Below are 26,121 nucleotides of genomic sequence, written 5' to 3' on the forward strand. Positions count from 1 at the left end.
TCAAGTACAGTTCTTAGGTTTATATACAGTATCATTTATATTAATGAGAATGAATACATCTATTGTTTTTAAGCTACTCTTTGGGTTATTTTATCTTCATTTCTTATCGTATATAATTATGTTTAAATAAATTTAAACTGAAAATTAAAAAACATAGCATTAACAGCCGTTTCCGGCTAAATTAAATAGCAATTGCATAGTAGAGGCAGTAAAAACAAGACAATTATAGAGCGAATTGTGTTTGTTTTTAGCATTTAGTGAAATTTGCCTGCTATGTTATGCTCCAAAGGGCAACTACACTTATTTCAGTGACGACATAAAATGATTTTAACGCATCTTGGAATACAAAAAAAGAAAAAAAAAGAAAATATACAGTGATACAGATAATAAACAAATCAAAACTATTCTAGCTACCTTGGAAATGTTAAAACCAATAAACAACAACTCACCCACACATTCAGCTCGTGTCGGAGAGGCACTTTTTAAGGAAACTGGTGAATAGGGGGGAAGCAATTTCACTGTGAGACTTGGGGAATTCCCATAACCCAATGGCCTGATACTGTAGGCTCAGCCTGAACAGAACCTGATGTGTGTCCAACTGTGTGGCCTGCCTTCACTGGGTAACACAGCAACGCATGAACAGAAGACTGCATACGCTTAAATAATTTGTGTACAATAGCTGGCAGCACGTATACTGCAGAGAAAGCTGAATGATAAAAAGAGACATTCATATGGCCCATTTTATGGTAAAGAAGTGCACAGACGACCTGTAAACCATGCTGACATTTACAGATAGAGTAGGCCGTAGAGTAAACAGTATATGGCGTCTTTGCATGATCAGGTCATGATGCTACCCGTCATGGAGACTGTAGATGAAAAGTCAAACTGACTCTTTGAAATATGTAAACTCCAGTCTATTTGATTCATGCTGAACAAACTGAACATTGCCACAGTATAAATTCCCCCAGCTATCAAAAGGGAAATTCGAGACCAGTTTGTATGGTATATTGATATTAACAAACTGCTATTGAAGTAATCTCTTAATCTCTTGTAATTATCATCAAATAGAGCAATTTCAGGTTGGGTGTGCCATTAAAAGCAGTGTGACTGACTGCTGCAGACTCTTTGTTGCCGAGGCATTTGGCGTACTGCAGGGGATTTCCTCGCCACATACATCGTTTTTTTTTTTTTTTCTTCTTTCCTCTTTTAACTCAAAATGGCCTGACAACAGCTGCACTCACACATACGCAGTGAACTGAGACAGCAGCAGGAACAGAGACGAGCTGTCTTGCGCTTTTCTTCGGCATTAACAAGTACACAAGTGCAACTGAGACGCGTGAAGTGTAAAAGTGACACATTAATACAAAAGTGTGGATGACAAATCGTCTTTTAAATGAATGATGTATAGGTATCTGTTCAGCCATGCTATACCTCAGCAGTGTTTTTGAATACGAAGAAATGAAGGGGCTGTAATAACTAATATGAGCCTGGTTTCTTTAGATTTAGGATACTTATCTTGTACTGAATGCTAGTTTTATAGTCCAATAATTGAAATATTAGTTTGAATAAAATGTTGTATTTGCACTGCACTTCTAGGAGCAACGATGATTTGTGGGTATTTTAGAGTTTGTGAAGCAGAAGAGACTTTGAATTGGAGTGGGAGTTTCCTGATGTTAAATATTCTAGTTCCTATTTTTCTCAAAGCAATGTTACTGCCAGTATCAACATAGTTAATCATTGAATAGCTCTGCCAAACAGAAACCAGGGACCCACCCATTACACATACTGTACAGCAAGAGAATATGTGTTCTGTTGCTATGCAATAAAGGAGATTGTATTAAAATGTAAGAAGACAGAGAAAAGACACCGTTTTTTAATTGTATTTTTTTAATTGTATTTATATTTATTCTATATACGTGATACCTTAAAGTCACAGGACTCATTGGACGGCTTACAATCTGAAGGCACTACTGGAGCGCCTACTACTCTGCTGTGTGTGAAGCACCGTTCTACATTAATGGGAACATCTTCATGTTACATATAACACTGTAAAAAAAAAAGAGAGACATCATCCTGCCAGACAGCAAGATCACCAGAAATGGGGCTTACGAGGCTGAGAGGTCAAAGGTCACTTGATTTGGCTGAGAACTGGCAGCAGTAAGGATCACTGACTTTTTACTGATTTTAACCACCACAGTTGTACTATGTGAACAGGCTTATCCTGTGGTCACTGAAGTCGGAGAACGATGCTGCAGGGACATGACGGGCTCAATCTTCCCCTCCACAGAGACGCAGCAGGGTTTTACGGTAGTCTCCCGAGGTATCACCCTGAACGAGGACAGAAAAGACACACAGCAGGAGCCTGAATTAATGGAAAATACTGTTTTCATCATGTCTGCTGACATTTGGTCACCACAGAGCTGGAAATGAAAAGCAGAGTTTGTTTCTGGCAAAACTGCGAAACACTTTAATCAATAAAAGATTTAAAAGTAGAATTACCCTTTAAATTAGCTGACACTGGATTTCTAATTTCTAATTATCATCAAGATTATGGAAAATCTTTTTAAAGGAATAGTTCCTCATTTTGGGAATTACACCTGCTTATATGTACAGTATGACTGTACAGTAAGATAGCTTTTTCACATCTGTATGTTAAATATAAAACTAAACAGAAAAACTGGTTAACTTAGTTTAGCTTAGCATAAAGACTAAAAACAAGGGGAAACAGCCAGTGTGGCCTGTTCTAAAGGAACTATAATGAGCCTACCAGCACATCTAAATGTGCTGCTGGTAGCTTTAGATGTGCTGGTAGGTGAATTTACAGTGAAGTCATGAGATGTATATGAATGTTCCTACATAACTCTCAGCGACAAACGAAATATTTCCCAAAATGTCAAACTATTTCTTGATACAGTTTTTTTTACTCTGGATGTCAGTGAAACTTACATTTCTGTAAATTAAATAAATACTCAGACTTAATGTTTGACAAACTGATCAACTCAAAATGTCTTTTGCAGCTGAAATCTACAAACTAAAGATATGCTAGTAAAAACACTGTCTCGCTGATCCAAACTACACAACTCGAAAAACTTTATGTACAAAAAGATAAAAAATTTTCACACATTATGCACATTTCAGAATAAACAATATAAAGCAATCCTTGCTGTTGTGTAATCTGATAATATTTCTGACAAAGCCAATCCCGGGCGTCCTACTTGCTCGTCTGTATTGGTGTCATCTGTAAATTATTATAGAACTGCTTTTAGGAAGTTCCTGTCTCTGCAGATGCCAGCCAATCACACAGCAGATACACAGAGGAAGTTAGGCATGCAGAGGGAAATTCCTAAACAGCTGTGCAGTAACCACAGACCCGTAGTCCACCGCAGAAAGCTATAGATTACCATGCCCCACCACCCCACCACAGCAGCAGCAGAAGGATGTGCAACACACACTTACACAGACTCAAACAATGAGACAGAAACTCCACCGAGACACGCAGGCCAGATGAGAACACGGCAAACCAACCAGGATGTTAGTAGACAAAGATTCAGACTTACGATCATAGATTCTACCTGGATGAATTCATGAAGGGAGGCTTCGTGTGTTTCCTTGAACTCTTTACGAATGTTGAAAAGGTCAATCTCGCTACGGGACACCATGATGCGGATCAGCGCTCTGTCATCTGTACCAAGACCCTGCAGGCGAGATGAATGGATACTGTGTTTATTCTGATGTAGTTACGGTAGCTGCAACTGTCTGTGAGCACTAAGTACTTCTGAAAAAGAACACAAAACCTAAATATATTACATGAGCCAACAAATGTGACCGTATCACTATTGTTGATGACATGCTGCAGGCTTGCAGTTAGAATTATACAACTTGCCACATTCAAAGCACTGAACACAGTACCTTCATGGCTTTGTACAAGCGGTCTGCAAAATAAGAGGGCTGGTTCTTCACACTGCGGACTGCAAAGGAAAGAGAGAGCAAGAGAGGGGCTCAGAGGGACTCAGAATAGATGCTGTCAGCAATATCAACTGTGACACACTTCAAAGTAAAATATAATCAAGCTTAAGGTCAAAAACATTTATTACCTATTGCATAAAAGGAGTTCTTCACATCTCCCGACATTTCCTTCTTAATAATCTGTTCAATGTCCTTGTTTGTGTGTCTGACAAACTCCTGGAACACTGTAAATAGTGAAGACTGTGTTCAGTTCACTCCATTTTATTATTGAAATTCAAATATGCATACTATATCTACTACATCTATATTTAAAATCAGTTGATGGTTGTGACCTATCTGTTTGGACCTTTACCTCTCCTGAGATGGGGGAAGCTCCTGGTGCACAGAATACTCATGAACTTCATCTCCATGTCATCCGACTCTGCATTGCATGCATCAGTAAGTTCCTGGTAAGTCCAGGAAGAACAACAGGAACAAACATTTAAATCCTTAATTCCTCCATCCCATATTTCAACACAGTCAAATCTTACATGAGTCATACACTAAATCACCTGAGCGTCTGCATTAGCTCGTTCCACATCTGCTTGACCCTCCTCTCTTGCACCCTGAACATTGCAAAGAGAGTTACATGTAAATTATTAGTGATGCTTAACTATTATCTGTTAAATATCAGTGGTTAACCACAAGCATATTCATTTTTTTTTTTTACCACATGTATGCCAATACATAATGAAAGACATTTATAGAGGTGATTAAATAACCTTTATGCAGACTGTGACAGAGAACACAAACAGTGAGTGGGTGTGGAAATTAAACACAGACTGAGTTCTCATGATGAAGGGTGTTACCTGCACGAGAGAAACAAGGATGCGACAGAACTGGCCTGATGTGTCTGACTGAATGGCTTCCTCCAGAGACTTCTTATAGGCTGTGAAGTGAGGGAATATGATATGTTGAATGTACTGTAAAAGAACAAGAATCATTTTAAAGTCTGGCTTTGGTGTCTAAACTCACCATGCTGATAGGCAGCGTTCATGGCTTGTATTTCCTCATTGCTCCTGGTAACCAGGATCTCGATCAGAGCGTGTTCATCTGTCCCGGCCCCCTGTTAAAATAAAGAGTTTTAAGCCTGAAGAGACAGAGGAGTTTAACAAAAGCAACAACAAAAAAATAAAGCCAGACAAAACCCATATCAAACATCTAGGAAGAGAGTACATATGGGCTGTGCCTCCTCATATGTAGAGACAATATCCAGATTTTGCTGTTTTCTGTGCCTATTTTTAAAATCATTTGTATTTTAATGAAAAACTTTCCTAACTCTATGCTGATCACCTTATGCCTGTGAATCAGTGACAAATATAAAAGCTAAAACAGACTGATTCGCAGTTCAGTTGACCATTCAAGACCATACAAAGGCAGCAAATGATTAAATTCAACTGCTTTAAAATGAATAAAAGCAGGATAGAAAATGGTGAAACACTGTATTGCTCTTGTCTGTTCAGAGTAAAGGAGGAGTCAGGTTTGCTACATACTGTAAGGAAATCCAGTCAGTACTTGATAAGTTATAAATAAAGTCATTTGATTACCAAATACTTTCTGTGTAATTGCCATGACATTCAGGCACCAACTATAACCCTCTGTACCAAGCATCAACCATCACAGGCCTGGAAAACAGTTAACATGAGGGATAAATCTGACCCATGAGCTCCCCTGTCTGTACCACATATATGTATAAATTAAATATTACAGCAGTTCATCTGTCGGGAATCAGACTTCAGAAATAAATCAAATCAGTGTTGTTGTTTTTTAGCTCAACTCCTGCTTTACCTCCATTGCCTTTCTCATCATTTTGGCATCAAACTCAGCTGGGGTCAACATGAGCCCGATGACCAGCCGCTCTAAGTTCTTTGAAAGTTCAGACTTCAGGTCCTTCATCAGATCCTGGGAGACGATCAAACAGTGAGTTGAGAGAAAGTTGCCACAAGCACTTCGTAACTCATGAGAGCCTTCACATATTCCTGATTTATTTTCACGTGTCTCACCCTTCCCAGGAGGGATTTGAAGGTCTGTCGGATCTCTTGCCTCTGGGCATTGCTTCTCTGTGCAACAATGTCAATGATTGCATCTTCATCTGTTCCTGTGTTCAAGAAAGAAGACGTAACAGTTATAAAAATTTGATTTGTAAAACTGTTCAGTGTGTTTTAGTTATGAGGGTTGCATACCGAATCCCTTCATAGCTTTCCTCAGTGCTTGTGCATCAGCAGCAGGGTCAAAATCAGGCGCAGGGCGAAGTGTAGGCCTGAGCTGAGGTAGCGGAAATTACAAAATAGGAAGAAAGAAAATCAGTGCTTATGCATACAAACAAACATGATGTAAAGTGGCAAAGTAAGAAGGAGTTTGATATCCACACACACTATCATCCTTGAATTAAATACACCAGATCTGAAAGCTTAAAGAAATAAACACACAGAGGTCTGCAGAGCATGCAAAACGGAAACATTTTCACAAAACGTTTTTTTTTGTTCAGAGATTATTTAGCTGATAATAATTATGAAACAGTACACAACACAAAGTTGTACGATAATAATCTCTTGACATTTGCGGGGGAGGGTGGCCTCTTGGGGTTATAATTCATGACACCACCAACAATGAAAAGGTTGGTAGGCAGAGAAACAGCTCCGGTTTATAAAGCGTAAGTGAAACAGCCTTTTGTTGACAAAAATGCTGATATCTTTTTGACATTCCCTTTTCCAAACGCTGGTTTAGAGAGTGCATTACAACAAAAACTATTTGTAATTCAGAGAACAGCATTCTGATCATATCCAGAGTTAGACAAAGCCTTCACTGTGCAGACATGGCAGTGTTATCAGCACAAGTTTGTGGCAATGCTTGAAGCACATCATTGCAGGGCCAGCAGGTAACTGAGATGCAAGGCACTGCCAAGCCAAACATGCAATGACACATCTAAAGTGGGAGCAAATGGGGCCCAAACCTGCACTTTGGTCATGGCACTTAATTCCCACATCTTGTAGGCTATCTGAGCAGCTTCAGGGAAGAACTCTCCAGCTAAACTGTAATGATCAGTTTGACACAACAAGGCACACTCAGCAAAGCCAAAACATCAAGCGGTACATCGTGGCTACATTTCTAGAAAGAGGAATGTGTTACAAAATAAGCTCTCACATAACAATAATACTGTTGACTGTGTTTCTTGGTTGTTTGTATATAATATATATAGATATATACTGTACTGTATATACTGTGCATTTTATATTTTATATTTTTACTGCTATTTTACTGCTATTTTATTGCTTTTCTATTGTTCTATTATTATCTTATTGCTTCTGTATGCTGCTGTAGCGAAAAAAAAAATTCCCCTCTGGGATTAATAAAGTAACTACCTAACCTAACCTCTCTGCTACAGGTTTCCTTTACTTTGAATCAATACACAGTTCACCAACTAGATGTCATGCACCACTACTGTGACAACAAACGTCTTCCACTAACTTTTATAGGAGTTCTACTACCTCAAAAAATACAGTAAGTCCTGAAAAGTGGTGCTCTACCGTCCCATCTGGTTCCTGCTTTAGTTCGCAGCCAAACTATAACTTACTCATCATCTCCTCCACACAGGTTGAGCAGAGTCCTCTTGTAATCCCCTGATGTATCATCCTGGATTACACAAAGTCAAGTTGTATTACATTCACATACTTAGTGTGAATAAAACAAGTTAGCTGTTTTCTCACCTTTATCATGTTATAAAGTGACTTCTCGTATCTGAGGCGGAAACACTCTCGAATGTCCAACATGTCGATTTCAGAGCGGGAAATCATGATGCGGATCAGATTGTTGTCAGCTGTACCGAGACCCTGGAAATAAAAACAGCAAAGCAATGAGTAGTCCTGACCCATTTTAAATATCATTGAAAAACACAGACTGCAGACTGTCACTAAGAAGACAAAATGTGTCATTATGGCTGTGCTGACGAGGCAGATCTGTCAACAAATACTGAATGGCTCGTGTTTACCTTCATTGACTTGTAAAGGCGCTTGGCATAGAACATGGGAACACTCCTTATACACTGGACTGAGAGAAAATAGCAGAAGCGAGCACTGTGTTAAATGAACAACTTGACTCCCCACGTCATTGTAAAGTGGTACTTTCAGTGTATTTCTTACCAACAGCCAGCATCAGCCTCTCAAAGTCTCCAGACAGCTCATTCTTAATGCTGTCTTCGATGCACAGCTCTGCGATCTTCTCATATGCATCAAAAACTAAACAAACAGACAACAGCATGTTATTATTCTCATTCTGTAAACCAGATTAGAGGAAAATTGTTAACCTAGTTAAAAATCTGAACATCAGCATTGTGTCATTGTGAGCATGTTAGCATGCTGACAGTAGCCTCGAGCTTGAAGTGCAGCCTTACAGAACTGTTAGGACTGATGCTGTCTGTAAATATCTACAAAAGGGACGAGCATGTATCAAATCAACTTCATCAGAACTTAAATTTTCTTTCTTCCTCTGTCATCTGTTCTGTGACACATATTATCTGTGACACATATTTAAAGTTCAGCTCTGAGTGGCAGGTCTTCAGTAATGTACAGTAGTAGAGGAGGGTTACTCTGAATAATTAACACCATTACACTCTGACATCAGCTTTTAATGTGCCTTTAACTCCAGAGAGACTTCAGGTCACAGTGGGAATGTCTTGGATGCCTCACTGTTGTGTTAATTTCCCTGAGAGCTGTGCTCACCCATGCAGAGGTGGGTCACACTGCGGTTTCCCAGGATCATGATGAATTTGGCTTCGTCGGTCCCCCACTGCTCCTCCCCCGCTGCATACAGGTCCTATGTGGAGGTGAGAAAATATAGATTGCATAAGGCTGAAATAACTCAAAACAAATGTTACAGATAAGGTCATTAGAGCCACAGTAATATTTACTATTTACTATTTAAATTAATATTATATGTGCATTGTTTTTAGGCATTCTGGCAACTTTGACTATTGGTGGATGAAATACCAAGTAAAACATCCATGTTTCTCAGAACAGGAATCCAGCTGACTTTTCTCTGATTCTACTGCCACCATGAGGCTGAAATGTGTGATTGCCCAGTACTTTGGTTTGTGATCAAATACTTGCAAAAAGAATCAAATTAAAATCAGCCCCAACTGCACTTAGTGTTTCACCTTAATTAAAAAATGTTGGCAGGCTAAATTAAGGTAATTATTACAGCTGCAAAATGTCAGCATGTTAGGACAGCACTGTTATTAGTGTGCCGAAGTTAGCATTTTGTAAAACTACCACTTTTCTTGAGTACAGTGTCTCAGAGCTGCTATCATAGCTGTGGATTTCCATAATTTGAGTTACAGGTTGTTTTTTTTGTTATTGATACATGTTTTGATTGTCTTAATAATGTCATTAATCACAAAGACACAATATATTTAACACTGTCATAAATATGTTACTTTCCAAAAAAGTATTCCTTTCTTATGTTGCGATGACATTTTTCTGTAAACTGTATGAAGTCAAAAATAAAATGTTCTATTTCTCACTTGTGCATCCTGCTCCACCAGGTCTGCATCCACCACTCCGGACTCATCTCTGGTCCCCTGGAAGCATCAGACCGAAACAACACACTGCCGATCAGTCAGTGTTTGAAGGCACTGTGGTTCAAACAGTCACTGTGTGGTTGACAGGATGCTTCGCTGCTGATAACATCAACTCCTCAGTGAACTGACCTGAAGTAAAACAACCAGCATCTTCTTAAAGTGACCTGAAGTGTCCATGATTATATCCTCCTCTACATCGGTGCCGTAGGCTGGAGACACACAGATCAATGTGAAATGCTGCCAGACGCTAACACATCATCTGTTTACTTATAATGACATCCTATTTAACCATCTCTTACCATCCTTGTACGCTGCAACCATGTCGTGTATCTGCTGGTTGTTTCTGGATGATAGGACCTCAATCAGGCATCTCTCATTTGTTCCAGATCCCTTCAAACGAAATATGAAGTTTAATAAGAAATAGCTTTTGCTTCACTAAGTGTGACTGGCGCGAGAAAGAATCTGAGTAAGACTATATATATATATATATATGTCTTACTTTTACTGCATCATGGATTTCTTTGGCATCATGGTAGGCTGGTGTTCTCATCAGACTGACAATGAGACGCTCAAATTTTCCTGTGAGCTCATATTTTAGATCTTCAATCAGGTCCTGATGAAAGAGCATTATAAAAAAAAAAAAAAAATTAAAAAAAAATTAAAATTCAAAGTACTTTGTAAAACTTCAGTAACTGTATGACATGATATGTAAACCATCTCTGAAAATGTATTTGTGTACCTTTCCAAAGCTGCATTTGTACGCTGCAATGACCTCCTGCCTCTGTGCGTTGCTTCGAGAGGTGACCAGGTCCAAGATGGCCTCTTTGTCACTACCTGAAGAACACAAAGGAACATTTTCAACCATGTCTGTCACAGCCCAAAAACTGATCTCAGATTGCACCGGCTGCTGTGGGGAGTTTATTTTTTGATAATTCGGTTGACACAATATGAAAAGATGAAAGATGACCTTTAAACCTCCATGGCCAAAAATCACAGAAGAGTGAGGAACTCACCAATTCCTTTCATAGCATTGAAAAGGGTCTCAGCATCAGCACTGGGATCAAATTCCGCAGCATCTACTATTGTGCCTCTGAACACCTGGAAGAAGAATAAAGAGTTATAACCAAATTTCACATGAAACATTTTTAGGCGCAATGATTTGATAATTAAGTTCACAGTGATGTTGAAGATGTCTGGACACAATACACACACATGACAAAAATCATGATCATATTATGTCTCAATCAACAGCTCTGTGTACACGGTTCATCTGAAACAGGATTTCTGTTGATTTTTGTCTTAACTGTGGGTGCCAGTTTGCTGAAGGCAGTAGCCACCTGGGTTGTGCCTGCTGAGGTGAGGTTAGTAGCCACATGTCAGAAGGTTATAACACACAACAGCGATACAGAGATTTGTCTTCATCTTGCGCTAGCAGCAGATCACAATTATAATTTGTCCAATATCTACCTGTCAAACTTATCACATTCCCATCAGCCTCAGCCGTACTTGTGTGTATATCTTTGCCAATGAATTAGCATGCTAACACATGAAGCTTGTGAGCATGATTCTTACTGAACATTAGCATGTTAGTATGGAGATTTTTTTTTTGATGAGTTAAAAGTACCAAAATTAACATGAGAGAGAACTGGCTGGCTCTGTTCAGTGTTTGATTCTTCAACATTTACTATAACTTTGCAGATGCTGCTCACCTCAGCTGCAGGCTACTTCTTTTTTTCAACCCGAACAACTTATAAAGAGATTGGATGTAAACCTCCTCAGCTGAGGGTCAGTGGGTTCGGACAATACACTTTGCTTTTTCTGGATCACAGGTTTACCCTGCATACCATGCCTCACTCTCTAACAGTGTATTAGCTCAACCCACACTCCCTTTGAACGGTGAGTAGTGGGCTTCGTAAAAGTGGCTGCGACTGGATGCTGTGACAGGAAGAGCAACCAAGTCTTTCATTACAGCAGCTGACTACTTGCACCTGTCCTACCCCCAACAGATCAGAGTAAAACCTGCTGTGTGTGTGTGTGTGTGTGTGTGTGTGTGTGTGTGTGTGTGTGTGTGTGTGTGTGTGTGTGTGTGTGTGTGTGTGTGTGTGTGTGTGTGTGTGTGTGTGTGTGTGTGTGTGTGTGTGTGTGTGTGTGTGTGTGTGTGTGTGTGTGGCCCGGCATGTGTGTAGGGGTGGGAAACTGGGTGGGTATGTGTGACAGGGGTCAGGTTGCGCAGAGATCACCTCTCTTTGCTGGGGTCTGACATACAATTGTTCAAACACAATGAAAAATGTCAGAGGCAGAAAGAAAACTCTACATAAAGCTCACAAATACTGTATGAAATTGATCATAACTCCATTATTTTTGGGCGTATGGTGTTGTTAAAGTATAAGATCATTCACTGTGGGAAGTAATAAGAAATTGACCACTATGTTGAAAACTCAGACTGCAGCTGCTGCCGTGGAGATTACTGCTGCATTGAGGCTGTCAGCCAAAATGTGCACTGCTGAAGGGCCACTGCACACGCCCCAATCCTCTGCTGCACAACAACCACCATCACTCTCCATGACAGCTGGAGAGCTTCACCCACATAGCAACATGGTCACAAATACAAGCCCCTAGCAACAAGCTTTAAATTAAATTAATCACATTTTATGTTGAGTCCTAATGTGGATTTAATATTATGAACTAAAAATCCACCCTGTCCTTCCTCCCTGAATGCAACTTGTTTCTTTTGTTGCCAAGGCCACAAATGTGCAGAATATAATTAAGATTAAATGTGTTTCACCTCAAGTAAGACCAGAATGACCTCCAGGACACCGACTTACAGCTCGGACAATAAAGTTGGAATCAGGCCACAAGCTTTAATTACTTCGACAAAGCGTTGACTTTGGAAAGATGCAGTGGGGTGTTTATCAGGTGAGCAGGCACCATAGGTAGCAAGGACACCCTACACTGCTGCTTTTATGATGTGGAGGGCTCACATGGTGGCAGGTGGCAGCAGATGACCTCACTCTATCCACACCTCATTCAATGGCACACAAAACCCTCCATGTTACACAGACACAAGATCTGCTCAGCAGTTTGATATACCCCGCATCAAACTTACATAATGCAAGATGAGAGAGGTCTTGTCCACTTACCATATCTATATTTGGTCTTCTGTGTCAACACTGCTCAGGAATCAATAGTTTCAGGCCTAAAGAGAGAGAGAGAGATGCTGAGGTAGGACAGGGTGGACGCACTGCAAAACATCCCTATTTAAGGACTTGATTCCCTTGACTGTGCAGGAAATGATCTTGCAAAGACATAATGATCTCTCCTTTCCTGGGAAAATTCAATAAGGTGGTCTGTGCAGTTTGCTGCCTGTCGGGTGGCGAAAACTGTCTGCAAACTCCTGTATTGTCACCAAGAGCACAGCACCGAAAAGGAAAACAAGGAGCTTCTTTCAGACTTGAACTCACATTCACCTGAAGAAGACAAACTGGTGGGTGGAATTTGCATTAATTCAGCTGGCTGGAAAACTATTCAGTCACTTTTCCCATGCTGCCATACTCCCAACCTATAAAGCAGCCATTCAGACAAGTTAAGCATATGGAGACCAGCTGCTGCAGAGACTGAATTTAGAATCACAGAAATAGAATCAATTCATACATGCATTGACTTCAAATCAAAAGGATAAATGTTTGAGTTTTACTTATTTCGTTTTTCTACAGAGAAGATTTACGAGAAAAAACCTCAATCAAGCTTTTAAATGCTGTGCTGTTTGCTTAAGACAGGAGTGAAGCTCTCTCAAAATAGCAAGCAGTTAAACTGAATCAAGGTCTGGGGGGATTCAGCCTCTATATATACAGAACCACACCCTTCTATGTACCCCACACTTCACAATAAACTTCGGAGACTCTAAATCTAGATTATTTATCTGAATTAATTTTTTTCTCTAAAATAGACCAAGGCTGTAAAGTAGCAAAATCAACCATTTTTTTTTTTTTTATATATATATATCCATTTATACACTTCATTTAATTAGAACCGTTTCCCATGACTGTCTCTCTGCAGTAAGTCCCTGGCACATTAAAAATGACGTATCAGCAAACTTCTCCAGTCAATTTCTGATGCAGTCGGTTGTCTGTAGAGAACTTGTGTTTACTCGGCTGAGATCGGACAGAAGAGGTTTCCCACCAACAACAGAGAGCAGCTTACCTTCTTTCTGCAGGGAGTATCGGTGCTGGCTGATAGTGGTCCAGCTGTTTCTTCTCTGTCCACGCTAAACCGGTTTATCTTTCTGTCTCCTCAGATTCAGGCCGTCGCGTTGCGTGTCCTCGGTGACGCAGCGACTGCGGCGCTCCCTCGCGCAGCCTCTAAAAAGCGTGTGTGTGTGTGTGTGTGTGTGTGTGTGTGTGTGTGTGTGTGTGTGTGTGTGTGTGTGTGTGTGTGTGTGTGTGTGTGTGTGTGTGAGAGAGAGAGAGAGAGAGAGAGAGAGAGAGAGAGAGAGAGACTGAATGTAGTGAAGCAGTACAGGAACGAAAATTCGGTAAAGCTTTACTAAACGTTTGTGGATGGGAAACATCCAGTGGTGCACATTTGGATTATTTTAACCCTCCCGTTGTCCTCGGGTCAAAATGTGTTCAACCAAGTTCTATTTTATTTTCATATTTTTGGGGGGTCATTGGTGACAAGGAGGCTGTGAGGGTTTCTTTAAAGAATGAATAAAAAATAGAACTTGGTTGAACACAGCTGCGGGTCATTTTGACCCGAGGACAACGGGAGGGTTAAGCACGTCTTCTTCTGCACTTCTTAGTCTGCCAACAAGTCAAACAAAACTTGTATTTCCTTACGTAAATGCCGTAAAGCATCAGTAGCACTCAATCTGTGGTGTTTCTCCAGTCGAGTTTCTGAACTTTGTCACATGTTTCAGTTTGATTTTAACAGAGTGCAGCTTGCTGGCACTGATGTGAGAGCTGCTCTATTTCTGGCTTGTCAGGAGTCCATTCGGGTCAGAAGGAGAGAGACACCAGCATAGCTGGGAGAGAAGGGGGGGGGGGGAGAGAGAGAGAATGTCAGCATACAGAAGTCAAAACGTCTCAAATATGAGAGAAGTGAACTGTAACTGGTTTTATGAAAGGAGGCACAAATGCTGATACAAACTAGTTTCATATAACATCATGTCCGGAGAGTGGTGGCAGAAGGCATGATGACAGGTGTGCGATTCTGTGCTAGGTTATGTTTACAATAATACAACATATATATATGCCATATCATGTTAATTATATATAGGTCGTATTATCAACTATTAATCCTAAGGTGTAGGCAAAAGGGTGTGGTTGGGGATGAAGGTGTAGACAAAAGGGTATGGTTGGGAATGAAGGTGTAGACAAAAGGGTGTGGTTGTGAATGAGAGTGAAACTACTGTGCCAAACCAAAAGGTCACAGGAGGGGGTCGGCAACCTGTGGGTTTCACATGCTGTTGTTCTTTGAGGCATAAACAGGACAGACGGCTGTCTGGAGGGCTCCAGGGTGTGAAGGAAGACAACCACCACCTCGACCAACCAACAAAGGACACATCAATACACATGACTTTTTTGGTTTCAGTACTATAAGAAGACTGGGTCAGGGAAAGTCAGGAGGTCAGACTTCGTGAACTGACACATACTCTGTTGCGGTCAGGGAAACATAGTCTGGACCCAGAGCTCTGTAAACTGATTATTCTGCGGCTGTTAAATAAATATCTTGAAGCCTGACATCTTCTCCTATAGCCTCATTAAAGAACAAGCAGGACTGGGGGCTGACACATATTGGCTTTATACTAGCAGCAGCCCAAGTCCAACAATTTGGTGACCCCGACGTGATGAGGACGGAGAAGTGAAGGCGGTAAAAAGACAGAACCAACAGCGGACATCTGGTCAACGGTGACAACAGTGCCAGCACATCTAAGAAGGTAAGCATACACCTGTTCTGCAATTGGATTATAATCAAATTATATTGTTGTCATGGTGAGGACCTCAATGTCCTAGTAAGCGGCAGAATAATAAGCGTCAGACGGGGGTTAGAGGCCCACCATCGAAAAAAAACAAAAAAAAGTGGGGGTTAGAGGCCCATGTTAGGGTTTGGAAACCAGAGAGGTTAGAGTCCTCCAAAAAAGCCAAGGGTTACAGACCTGGATCCGTTAGAGGCGGAACAAAAGATCGTTGTATAAGGCGTAAACTTAAAGAGGCCCGGCGATACAACGTGTGTGAGGTCATAAATTTTTCTTATGGAGAACTGACCACTGCAGTCCGATGTTGAAGTGAAATTGAAGATTGTTGAAAGCATTTAAATATGGGGAAATGTGGGTGGCTTCCAAGAACTAAGCAAGTTTTATAGAGACAGCCAGTCTCGGCAAGTTCTTGTTCTGTGGGGACAAAGGGTGGTGTTGGTGAAGAAGTGAGCGTGAATTAAAAGATTTGTGGTATCTGGGGCGACCCCTAGAGTGAGACCGGACTGAATTTATTCAGCCTAGAAGCTTGTCTCACTAGATCCACAAATTGACCTAAAGGAGTCATTCACACTCAATCTCCACGTGTGTGTTGAATTATCACTGTGTGGTAGTATTGAATAAACAGTAAAAAAAAAAAATTAAATTTTGAGATGGAAGGTGAATTTGATCGAGAGTGTGCGGAGTATGGGGGCTGTGGCCCAGAAGTGAATGTAGAAGAACAGTGGGGTCTCATTAGGATACAGTTGAGTAGTGGATGTGACAAGGGAGTCAGAAAGAGAGAGAGATGAGAGAATATGATAAGTTATGGGACGAACTGAAGGAAACAGAAGGATTCCCCGCGGACCAGGACACGACGGTACGAAGGCGACTTACAGGAAGCACCTACTATCACAGCACAGGCATGACTCAGTATGTTTTATCATCACTCCAAGCTCTTAAAGGAAACATGTAATCAATACTTGGGCTGATAAGTGTTCAATAAAACACGTTTGGTCACATAAATTACACATCTGATTATATTACTCACAACCGACAAAAGAAGAGAAGATCATCTTGACCTGCAGTCTCTTAAAGGCCCAGAGAAGGAAATGTGTTATCTTCAAAGGTTTGCAAGAGAGAGAGCAGACAGGGAACATATGTATGTATGTATGTATATGTAATTTGGTGGTGACATCCTGATATAGGGGAACAGCTCAAATACTTGTTCACATCTATAGTGATGCTTCAGCAATAATTTACACCAATCAGATAGCTCAATGTTTTGTTGACCAATCAATCACATCGTACCCTCCATGAGGAGCATGAGGAAAGAGGTTGAAAGGAATCTGCAGGGAAAGAGATTTCCTGTTTATGCAGCCTTTTTGCATGTCAGATTTCTACTTTGTCCTTTGTCATTCAAAGAATAAAGTTACATGATTCACTAGTTAAGTTTCTGGCCACTTTTTATTTGGGTCCAACAAACTTAGAGGTGGATGTCCATCAAGGACAGAGGGTTGATTTGTTACTTTTCCTTTATCCTTTAATTTAGTTGAAACTCTTTGCTTTCCCTCCACCAAAATGAAAAGCAGACTGTTTATATAAAGTCTGAGAGCGAGAGGGAAACACGGATGGAGATGGGAGGTACCAGTGATGAAAAGTCATTGGTGTATACTGACCTCTTGTGCTTTGAAAAGTAACTGCACACTGATCGTCAGACTCGACTGCACTACAGGCAGAGCAAGGAAATCTGCAAAACATAACGTCATAAAAAAAAAAAAAAAAACACACACAAACGCAAAAAGTTGTTCTCATGTCAAACTGTTGGAATGTAAAACTTATTTTTTTTCAAAATTCCAAACTATGATTTTAAAATCTCATGCTGATATTTTTTTTTTTAAATTTTAACTGTATATTTTTACCGACACCAACAAGGGACGATTATTTTGACTATACGGGCATCTGGTAACTTTATTTGTTATGAAAGACCAATGTTTTATATTTTCTCAAAATTATTCACTACAGAAAACAAGTTATATTCCCCAAAATTTACGCATATATCCCAAATTAATGAATCTGAAAATATGGAGGAAAAACAGCAAACAAAGTGAACACAAAAGCATTTTTCACATTCTGAATAGGATTTGTTCACAGTTCTCACACTGCGCCTTCCATACAAAAATGAGCACATTATGATCCAAACTGGTCTGGAGTGAGAAAGGCTACTTTGTAAGTAATTCCATTGAGTGGGAGGGTCACACAGGCCAGTCTTGTATATATCGCTGTAAAAATCACGTTTCCTTCGTCCAAGTCGAGCGGCTCGGATATTGTTGTGTCATTGCGCTGTTACAGACCCCAGTTACTCCTCGTGGGACTGAAGACAAGGTAAACAACTTGTGTATCTAAAATTACCATCAGGTCAGATGTAAATCACTGACCTCTGCTTTTTAGTATGTAGTATATGTCATTTATTAAACTCGTGCTGCATAATGTGCCTTTAAACGCACAGTTGACAAACAAAACTAACACATTAATGGACATTAACTGAGCTTCACTGTGATCACGATAAGCCCTCTGATCATAAAGCAGCACATCACATGTGTAGTAACTGCTATTTAGTTAAGTATTACCCCATTGTCCTTCTGGAGATGGTATCTCAGCTCATGAGATGTGCAGATAGGAAGCCTGAGCTCAAGTTTGGTCAAAGGTACTTTGAGCGTCCACACAGGCTGCCTTCCCACTCGCCTCCTGCCTGCTGAAGTAGATGCCAGGAGGGATTAGGTGAGCTGAAAATCCCCTGATGGGAGATGAGAAGGCGAATGCTACCTCTCAACGAGTAAGTGTGCAGCCTGCAGCCTGCTGCATGCATAAGCCATGAAAGCTGCTTTGTCCTCCTCTGTTTCATTAACTCACAGGACCATGAGTCTGGCTGGCTCACACCTTTAGGTAGAGATGGAGACGCGGCTCCTAGAAGGCAGGCAGGAAAACTCGGACAGAGCTGCAGTGATAAGGTCACAGGCTTGTTTCTAAGCAATGCTGACATGTAAACACACTGAGATGACAGAGTTTAGTTTAGGAGGGAATCAGCTCTGCATACTTCCCTTTTAAAATGAATAACCAAGTTTTATTCATGAACACTGGAAATTAGGAATTCAAATGTGGTGGAAAAAAAAGTGTAGTTTGTTTTTTCTCAGCTCACACTTTTTGGCCACAATCAGATGTTTATTTTTGAACGGTTCCGTTTCCTGTGCGTTATCTTGAAGGCATTAAGATGATTAGCGCTCTCACTTACTTCAAAGGCATGACCTCCCCTAAAGAAAAGTTAGTCATTGAAAACCCTGTTAAAAATAAAGAAAAAAAATCTAATGCTGTCTTTGTTTAATTTACTTCATATCTAGTTACATTTCTTCTAAACATGTTCATATCTGTTGTGTCAGACTATCATATTAAAAATAGCATTCATTGACAATAAGTAGATTAGTAATAAATAAAAAAAAATTTTAAAAACCCTGCACAGATAAGACTATAAGTTATAAAGTTAGACTTTGGTTTTGTTTTTTATAGCAGTGATTGATCAAAGGCAGCCCTGAATCAAGCTGAAGGAGGAATTATCTCTGAGATGATACTGCAGCGGTGCAGTGAGTACACACTTTGCACATTAATAAAAACTTTTTTTTTTTTTTTTTTTTTGCATCTGCTGCTCAGAAATATTCAAGGAAGTAATTGTGTAAGAATGTGAAGGCTGAGTAAAGTGCAGTCCTGGAGCAGGGTGTTGTTTTCTGCGCTGTGGGTGGCAATGAAAACTCCCAGCATCAGCAGTATAATATCAGGGGGGGTGATAAGAAGAACAGCTATAAAAGAATATTGTGATTTGGGAGAGTAACATATCTTATCAATTGTTTCTTCTAAGCACACCGGTGAGGCAGGAAATTGCACAGTATTGGTGAGTGAATTGTTTTTCTTCATTTAAACTCTGTGAAATATTAGTGGAGTGTGTCTTTTGCCACGTGAACATTATTGAGCTTTAACAGAACTGATATTTCCAAGTTTTACAGTTGGCTGATGCTCTTTGATGCCTCAATATGAATTACAGCAGTGTTTGTGTGTTTTGTGTTGTTTTTTAAATAAATACTCCTTTTTTTTCAAATCAAAAATATATTTTGGTGATAATGTTTCTTTGAAGGGGAAACGTTTCTGAGGGGCTGACCTGACAATTATTCACTGACACATTCGCTGATCTGCCCTTCCTTCCCCTCCTCTCCCCTCACTGTTTCTCCCACTTGCTCCCTCAACATTAATCCGCACTCCCACCTGTCTCTTCCTATATAATTCCTTCATCTTTCCATCCGGATCCAAACCCCAGAAGCATGCCGTGCGGCAGGGTGAAGTCCTTTCTTGTGAGCGTGTCTCGGAGGAAGCCCCTCGATCCAGACGGAGAGGAGTCCACGTTTAATCGATGCCTGACCACTCTGGACCTGGTGGCCCTCGGTGTGGGCAGCACCCTGGGGGCTGGAGTCTACGTCCTCTCTGGAGAGGTGGCCAGAGACACCGCGGGACCCAGCATCATCATTTGTTTCTTCATCGCCGCGGTGGCCTCTATATTTGCCGGGCTGTGCTACGCAGAGTTTGGGTCCCGGGTTCCCAAAACAGGCTCAGCATACCTTTACAGCTATGTGACTATTGGAGAGCTCCTGGCTTTCATCACTGGCTGGAATCTGCTCCTCTCCTATGTCATAGGCAAGTGTGATACACTGGGTTTGTTTATCGATTAGAGTCAAAAGTTTATTATTGAATGCTTTTTAATGATTAGCGTATTAGAAAATTTCCTCTTGGCTTGCATATGCCAAAACTGTACTGGACATTTATCAGTTTAACGAAATCTTTATCTTAATTTGAATCTGTGGCTCTCAAACTTGTGATTTTGATCAACATCATTTTTCTGACATTAAAAACAGACGATTTTCCTTTTATGTAATATGTTTGGCTCACCGAGAGCACTGACATCCATAAATGATCAACCATCAACAAGAGACTATTTAACATTGCTCTCTGACCTTTCACCTGCTTTAGAAGCAGATTCTTAATGGCTCTATTTACAATACAAGTTTAAGTTTGAAAGGTTTGTCTGATTTCAAAACCTCAAATTTTTCTTTTCCTTTCTGCACTGCTTGGTAAATTAATTTTAACGATCCAATAAACCAGGATTTTAAAGCTAGAAAGTGTAAAAGGAACAGGAAAGGAAATGTTCCCATGTGTATTTTATGTTTATGACTGCTGTTAACTGCTAGTGACTGAGTGATGAGTTTATTGCATCTATCTCTCGTTATCTGCTCAGGGACATCCAGTGTTGCACTGGCATGGAGTGGGACCTTTGACGACCTCATTGGGGGCGTCATATCAAAATACTTTGAAGAAAATGCAGCCATGGGCCTTTCTGGCCTGGCACCTTACCCAGATGTCTTTGCAGCTACTCTCATCCTGCTACTGTCAGGTATAATGGTAAAATTGGTGTTATTAACTTGGTGAGTGTAATACAATACAGACAGAAAAATTCATACTCACTATGTTTTCCACGAAGGTGTGCTGGCATTTGGAGTAAAAGAGTCGACAACTATCAACAAGATCTTCACGGCAATCAACATCCTGGTGCTGCTGTTTGTGGCCATCTCTGGCTTCGTCAAGGGAAACATCTCCAACTGGCAAATCAGTGAAGAGGCTCTGATAAACGCCACAGCAGAACTCAAGTAAATTTAAAAAGCAATGTGATCCTGTCTGGGTTCGGGTTTGTGCCAAATCCTTACATGAATACAACAGTATCGCTCTCCTGGTTATCTCACTGTAACTAAACACAAGGTAATGCTCTCTCCCTGCTGCAGAAACTTGAGCTCGACTGCCAACGTGACCAGTGTGTATGGAGTGGGAGGATTTTTCCCATATGGCTTCAGTGGAACTCTGGCAGGAGCTGCAACATGCTTCTACGCTTTTGTTGGATTTGACTGCATCGCTACCACAGGTAAGAGGACCAATTGTGTTGTTTGACAATATAAATTGGAATTTGGATCTACTTAAAAAAAAATAAAAAAAAAAAAAATCATAATGCAAATTGGAAAATTACAACAGAAGGTTCAAAACTATGTTTGCTGTGCAATTAAGAAGTAAAAATCTAAATGAAGTGAATTCCAGTGCTTGAAACAGAAAGAAAAAAGTGCCAATGCTCCTTTTATTTACATGTATGTGTTCATCAGCTGCTATCAAATCTAATGACATCAATCTACAAACTCCAACACAGCAGGTGGCGGTCTGCAGCCTTGAAGCAGGTTTATGATCCGCTGATTAACAAAATGATGACGGAAGAGTGACGTTCAGGAAGCAACGTCAGACGTTTTCTGTCGTGAACCTCGGACAGTTGGCGGTTGACAACTAAGTTGTATTATCTGCTTGGTTATTTCACACTAACATAAATTAGGCAAACACAAAATAAATTGGGAGGACAAACAAACACTGTTACTCATTATGAATGAGATGATCAAATACTTAGATAGGATAGTGTTGATAGGAAGTTTCTGACTGCTGAAGTTCTGCTGTTTAAGCATTTGACTCTGTTCGTGTCCTCTTCGTGTCCTCTTTTTAGCCAAGCCAACATTACTGTAAGGTTAATACAACGTTATATTAACTAGCCACCAGCACACACGAGAGAACCAGAAGAGGTGGGCGTCACGTGCAATGCCCCCTGGGTAATGTAGTTCATTTGGGGACGTTGCAGAGTAAAATGTAAAAGTACTGCCTAATGGTGCGCCCTGGCCCATTCTTACAGAGGATAATGAGTATTATAATGTTGTATTACTTTAGAAGAGAGTAAAGGATGGTTCTTATCACATTACAAAGTAATACCACCACATATGGTAATGACGCTCGGGTAATAAACTTTGATAATCTAATGATGTAACAATACTGTAATTAATGAAGCATACTGAAATTGTTGATATTAAAATAGATTTAAAACAACAGCTGAAACATTTGCTTTCTTAATGTCTGCTAGACATCTATGATCAGTTTTAACTCCAGTCTCTCATTTAGCTTCAATTTTCAGAACTTCTATGCCTGTTGTTTCACGGTTGTGGGATAGTGCTCTTTTTATATCATGTATCCCCAAACACCTGCAGGAAAATCATTGTTCAAAAGTGAGACTAACTTCTTTGCTTCTTTCTTTGTAGGTGAGGAAGTGAAGAACCCCCAGAAATCCATCCCTGTGGGCATTGTGGCCTCACTACTTATCTGTTTCCTGGCCTACTTTGCCGTGTCCGCTGCTCTCACCCTGATGATGCCCTACTACCTGCTCAGTGAAAAGAGCCCCCTGCCAGTGGCCTTTGAATATGTCGGCTGGAGTCCAGCCAAATATGTTGTGGCTGTGGGTTCACTGTGTGCACTGTCCACCAGGTATGAAACTATACCGGGAGTGCAGCTGTAGTCATGTGATGTTGGTATTTCAGCTTAAACCCCTGCTTATCCACTGTTTGATTCTTTGAATATTAACAGCTTTTGACAGCAAGTGGCAGGAGGTAAATATTTGATGCTTGGCCATTTATTTCGTGCAAATGCTTTACTGATGCATGAAAGAATTATAAAGACCCACCACCAATTTTGCATTATGAAACAACTTCTTTCATCTCAACTCATACTTTGTCAGAAGAAGAGCCTGGACACATGTGTTTTCAGATAAAGATGGATCTGTAATCAGGCATCTCTGCAGCATCTGGCTCCATTTTGTAATCTCTACTGTTGATCTTGGAACTAACAGAGTATGCTTCACAATATTCACTTTATCAGCTTCACAAAGAACCTGGAAAGCATTCAAGGTTTCTGCAAGGCCTCCAGGTTAACTGACAGCAATTGTAGCGTAGCCCAACATGATTAAGGTCAGCTGTTTCTTACAGCAATGAAGTGTCTGATAAAAAGATTTTTGTGAATTCAGTGAGAAATATTCATTTTACTCAAGCGGTCGCCCTGCACCTTCCAGACGAAGACCTCTGATGCCAAATGTTTCACTGTCCTCTCAGATTACACTGATACTTAAACTGCTTCTGTTGGGAAGCAGCATTTTTTTTGTAACAAATGGAACTTAAAACAGCTGCCAAAAAGATTTGTTTTGTTTTGCAGACAAGATTGAACTCAAAAACCTTCAAGACATTCATTGTTGTGTTGTCCAACCCTCTTTGGTTTTGTCTCTCCAGCCTGCTGGGCTCTATGTTCCCGATGCCTCGGGTGCTGTTTGCCATGGCGAGAGACGGGTTGCTTTTTCAACCTTTAACCAAAGTCACGGCCAAGGGCAGTCCTGCTGTAGCAACCATATCATCTGGAGTAGTGGCAGGTACAGATGTTCCAGCTGTTCAGCTGGTTTTACGTACATGTGGTGAGGTGTATGAACTTGAAGTAACCCTGCGTTCCTTGTATCTTCAGCCATCATGGCTCTTCTGTTTGATCTGGAAGCCTTGGTGGAAATGATGTCCATTGGCACTCTGTTTGCTTACACACTCGTGGCCATATGCATCCTAATACTGAGGTACAATTATCAGTTTATTGTCCTGCAGCTCCATACCTACGGTGTTGGTGCTTATCTCAACTTCTTGCATATTTCTTTCCTTCTCTTTGTAATCAAGGTACCAGCCAAGTTCATCTGACGACTCAGGCGTGCCGATCGTAGAAACAAACTCCAAGTTTGGTTTCTTGAAGCCTCCATCATCTCCCAACTCTTCCACCTCAAGAACAGTCACAATCTTGACTATAGCCTCTGGTGAGTAAAGAAAAGATTACTGAGGCACTTGTAACTTTTTGGTTGTTTTTAAAGCACTGTAGTACTTTTCTTGACCAGCAACAGGTTCAGGACTATCTTTGCTTTTCTAGGCCACGGGCTGATCTCTTTTTATTCGTCTTTTCTCCCTCTGCAGTTGCATGTGTGATCGGTCTGTGCATCATCCTGAGTCAGGCCCTAGATGCTTTGTCCCGTGTGGAAGCGTGGAGTGTGGTGCTCGTCTGCGTCTTGTCCATCATCATTCTGCTCAACATTTTCCTCATCTGGAGGCATCCACAAAACCCCACCAAGGCATCTTTCATGGTGAGAATATTTTAACCGTTTCTCAATTTCTGGTGTTTGTCAATTAGAAAAGCTTCTCATGTCCTTATTTTTCATTTCATAGGTACCCTTCGTCCCTCTTCTGCCTTTAGTGAGTACACTCATCAATATCTACCTGATGGTGCAGTTAGGCGCAGACACATGGCTACGATACAGCATCTGGATGTTAGTGGGTAAGCCAGTGATTTTGCTTGACAGGTTTCAAAGGCTTTTATCAAGTTGGTTGCCGACCTGTAATGATCCCCCTTTTCTCTCTGCAGGGTTACTCATCTATTTTGGCTATGGAATCCGTAACAGTGTTCAGAGGCATCGTTTCAATGCCAGCCAGATGACCGTTGAAACTGTCAGCGGCAAAACAGACATGGACATCATTAAGGAAGAGAAATTCTGAGCTCAGAAGGAGTCAAAGCAGATAAACTGAGATGTTACAGTGAGTAACCACCTGTGATGTGTTACTGCTGTTTTACATGCACCCGGTGCTGATCTGTGTCTTCAAAGCGTCAGTGCCGAGGCGCAGACAAATGGACAAACTTGGTTATATTTTACTCCACACTAACACTTTATTGCATCTTAGTAAAGTTTGTTATGCATTTAGATCTTCGTGTCCCCAACATTGAAACAATGAAATGCCGCCTGACCTCTCTTTGGACCTCAAAGAAGTTTAGGAACAGGGAATGATGATATTTTCTTCAGCCATTTGTGTAAAAATTATTACAAATGGGGGAGCACACATTTTACAAATATAACCTTCACTCTGTTCTCAAATGTGGAAATTTTATATACTTTTAATAATGGTTATAATGAGCTGTTTTGTACATATCAGTTTATAGTGTTAGACTGAACAAGCTGCACAATGTAGATACAGAAAGCCTTTTGTGGAACGTTATATTTTTTGTTGTTAACCTGTTTAAAGTTCACTGTATTAATGGTTTCTTGTTTCTGTGTGTAAATAAGGAAACTGTACATGTTGGTTGATTATATTCCAGTAGATGTATTCCTTGATTAAAACACAAAATAATCTCGTTTTTCAGACAACTGTGCTCTGGAGTTACTTTGTTGCAGGGCTCATTGGTTTAAAAATAATAATAACTAAATTTATACTGTTGTTCAGCTCCACCTGAAATCTTGGCTGAAGAGCCAGGGATGTCTCACAACCCAGAGTTCATAGAGAACAAAAGGACCTTTCAAGGCAGCTTATCTGTGTCATGTTCAAAATCAGGGCTTAGCTCAGAAGGAAAGGGTTACATTGTTCCCACTAGGTATAGCACACTATGAATTTAAAAGTTTTTCTCAAAAGGGATATAGAACCTAGATTATTATTGTTTTGTTTTTAAAAATATTGGATTAAGTTGGTGGATTTTCACATAAAAATCTTGTTTTCGTAGCGTCGTTTTAATCGAGAATTTTGTGATCATGTCTGTGTTTCAAAGCAGAGCTGGATAATTTACATTGAATAACAAC

The 26,121-nt window shown here is 40.4% G+C and overlaps 2 protein-coding genes across 3 annotated transcripts; one reads left to right on the top strand and one right to left on the bottom strand.

Moving 5' to 3' along the window:
* Positions 1-1,869: 1,869 nt before the first annotated feature.
* Positions 1,870-14,027, bottom strand: anxa6 (annexin A6). Of its 2 annotated transcripts, none has more exons than XM_069696935.1 (25): positions 13,781-14,027; positions 12,721-12,776; positions 10,594-10,678; positions 10,320-10,414; positions 10,080-10,193; positions 9,880-9,970; positions 9,710-9,789; positions 9,524-9,580; positions 8,724-8,817; positions 8,145-8,240; positions 7,994-8,052; positions 7,713-7,835; positions 7,580-7,638; positions 6,959-7,037; positions 6,189-6,270; positions 6,009-6,103; positions 5,794-5,907; positions 4,981-5,071; positions 4,815-4,894; positions 4,518-4,571; positions 4,319-4,412; positions 4,095-4,190; positions 3,910-3,968; positions 3,573-3,695; positions 1,870-2,328 (listed from the first exon to the last, which is right to left on the bottom strand). In XM_069696935.1, the coding sequence occupies exons 2-25, from the start codon at positions 12,721-12,723 to the stop codon at positions 2,269-2,271; spliced, it is 1,983 nt and encodes a 660-aa protein (XP_069553036.1). In that variant the 5' UTR covers positions 12,724-12,776; positions 13,781-14,027; the 3' UTR covers positions 1,870-2,268. The 2 variants fall into 2 exon arrangements, with proteins under 2 accessions (XP_069553036.1, XP_069553035.1); XM_069696934.1 differs by having other exon boundaries at positions 3,558-3,695; positions 13,781-14,026.
* Positions 14,028-19,882: 5,855 nt separating this feature from the next.
* Positions 19,883-25,694, top strand: LOC138619907 (cationic amino acid transporter 2-like). The gene is made up of 11 exons (XM_069696713.1): positions 19,883-20,267; positions 20,866-21,021; positions 21,109-21,274; positions 21,407-21,543; positions 22,745-22,967; positions 23,762-23,898; positions 23,988-24,090; positions 24,188-24,321; positions 24,476-24,642; positions 24,725-24,833; positions 24,921-25,694. Exons 1-11 carry the CDS (start codon positions 19,898-19,900, stop codon positions 25,049-25,051), a joined length of 1,833 nt encoding a protein of 610 aa, XP_069552814.1. The 5' UTR covers positions 19,883-19,897; the 3' UTR covers positions 25,052-25,694.
* The last annotated feature ends 427 nt before the right edge of the window (positions 25,695-26,121 follow it).

The sequence above is a fragment of the Brachyistius frenatus genome, unplaced genomic scaffold (genome assembly GCF_029030835.1).
Source record: "Brachyistius frenatus isolate BFR_SWC_R1_liver_20210118 unplaced genomic scaffold, ASM2903083v1 Contig_22, whole genome shotgun sequence".
Lineage (NCBI taxonomy): Eukaryota > Metazoa > Chordata > Actinopteri > Embiotocidae > Brachyistius > Brachyistius frenatus.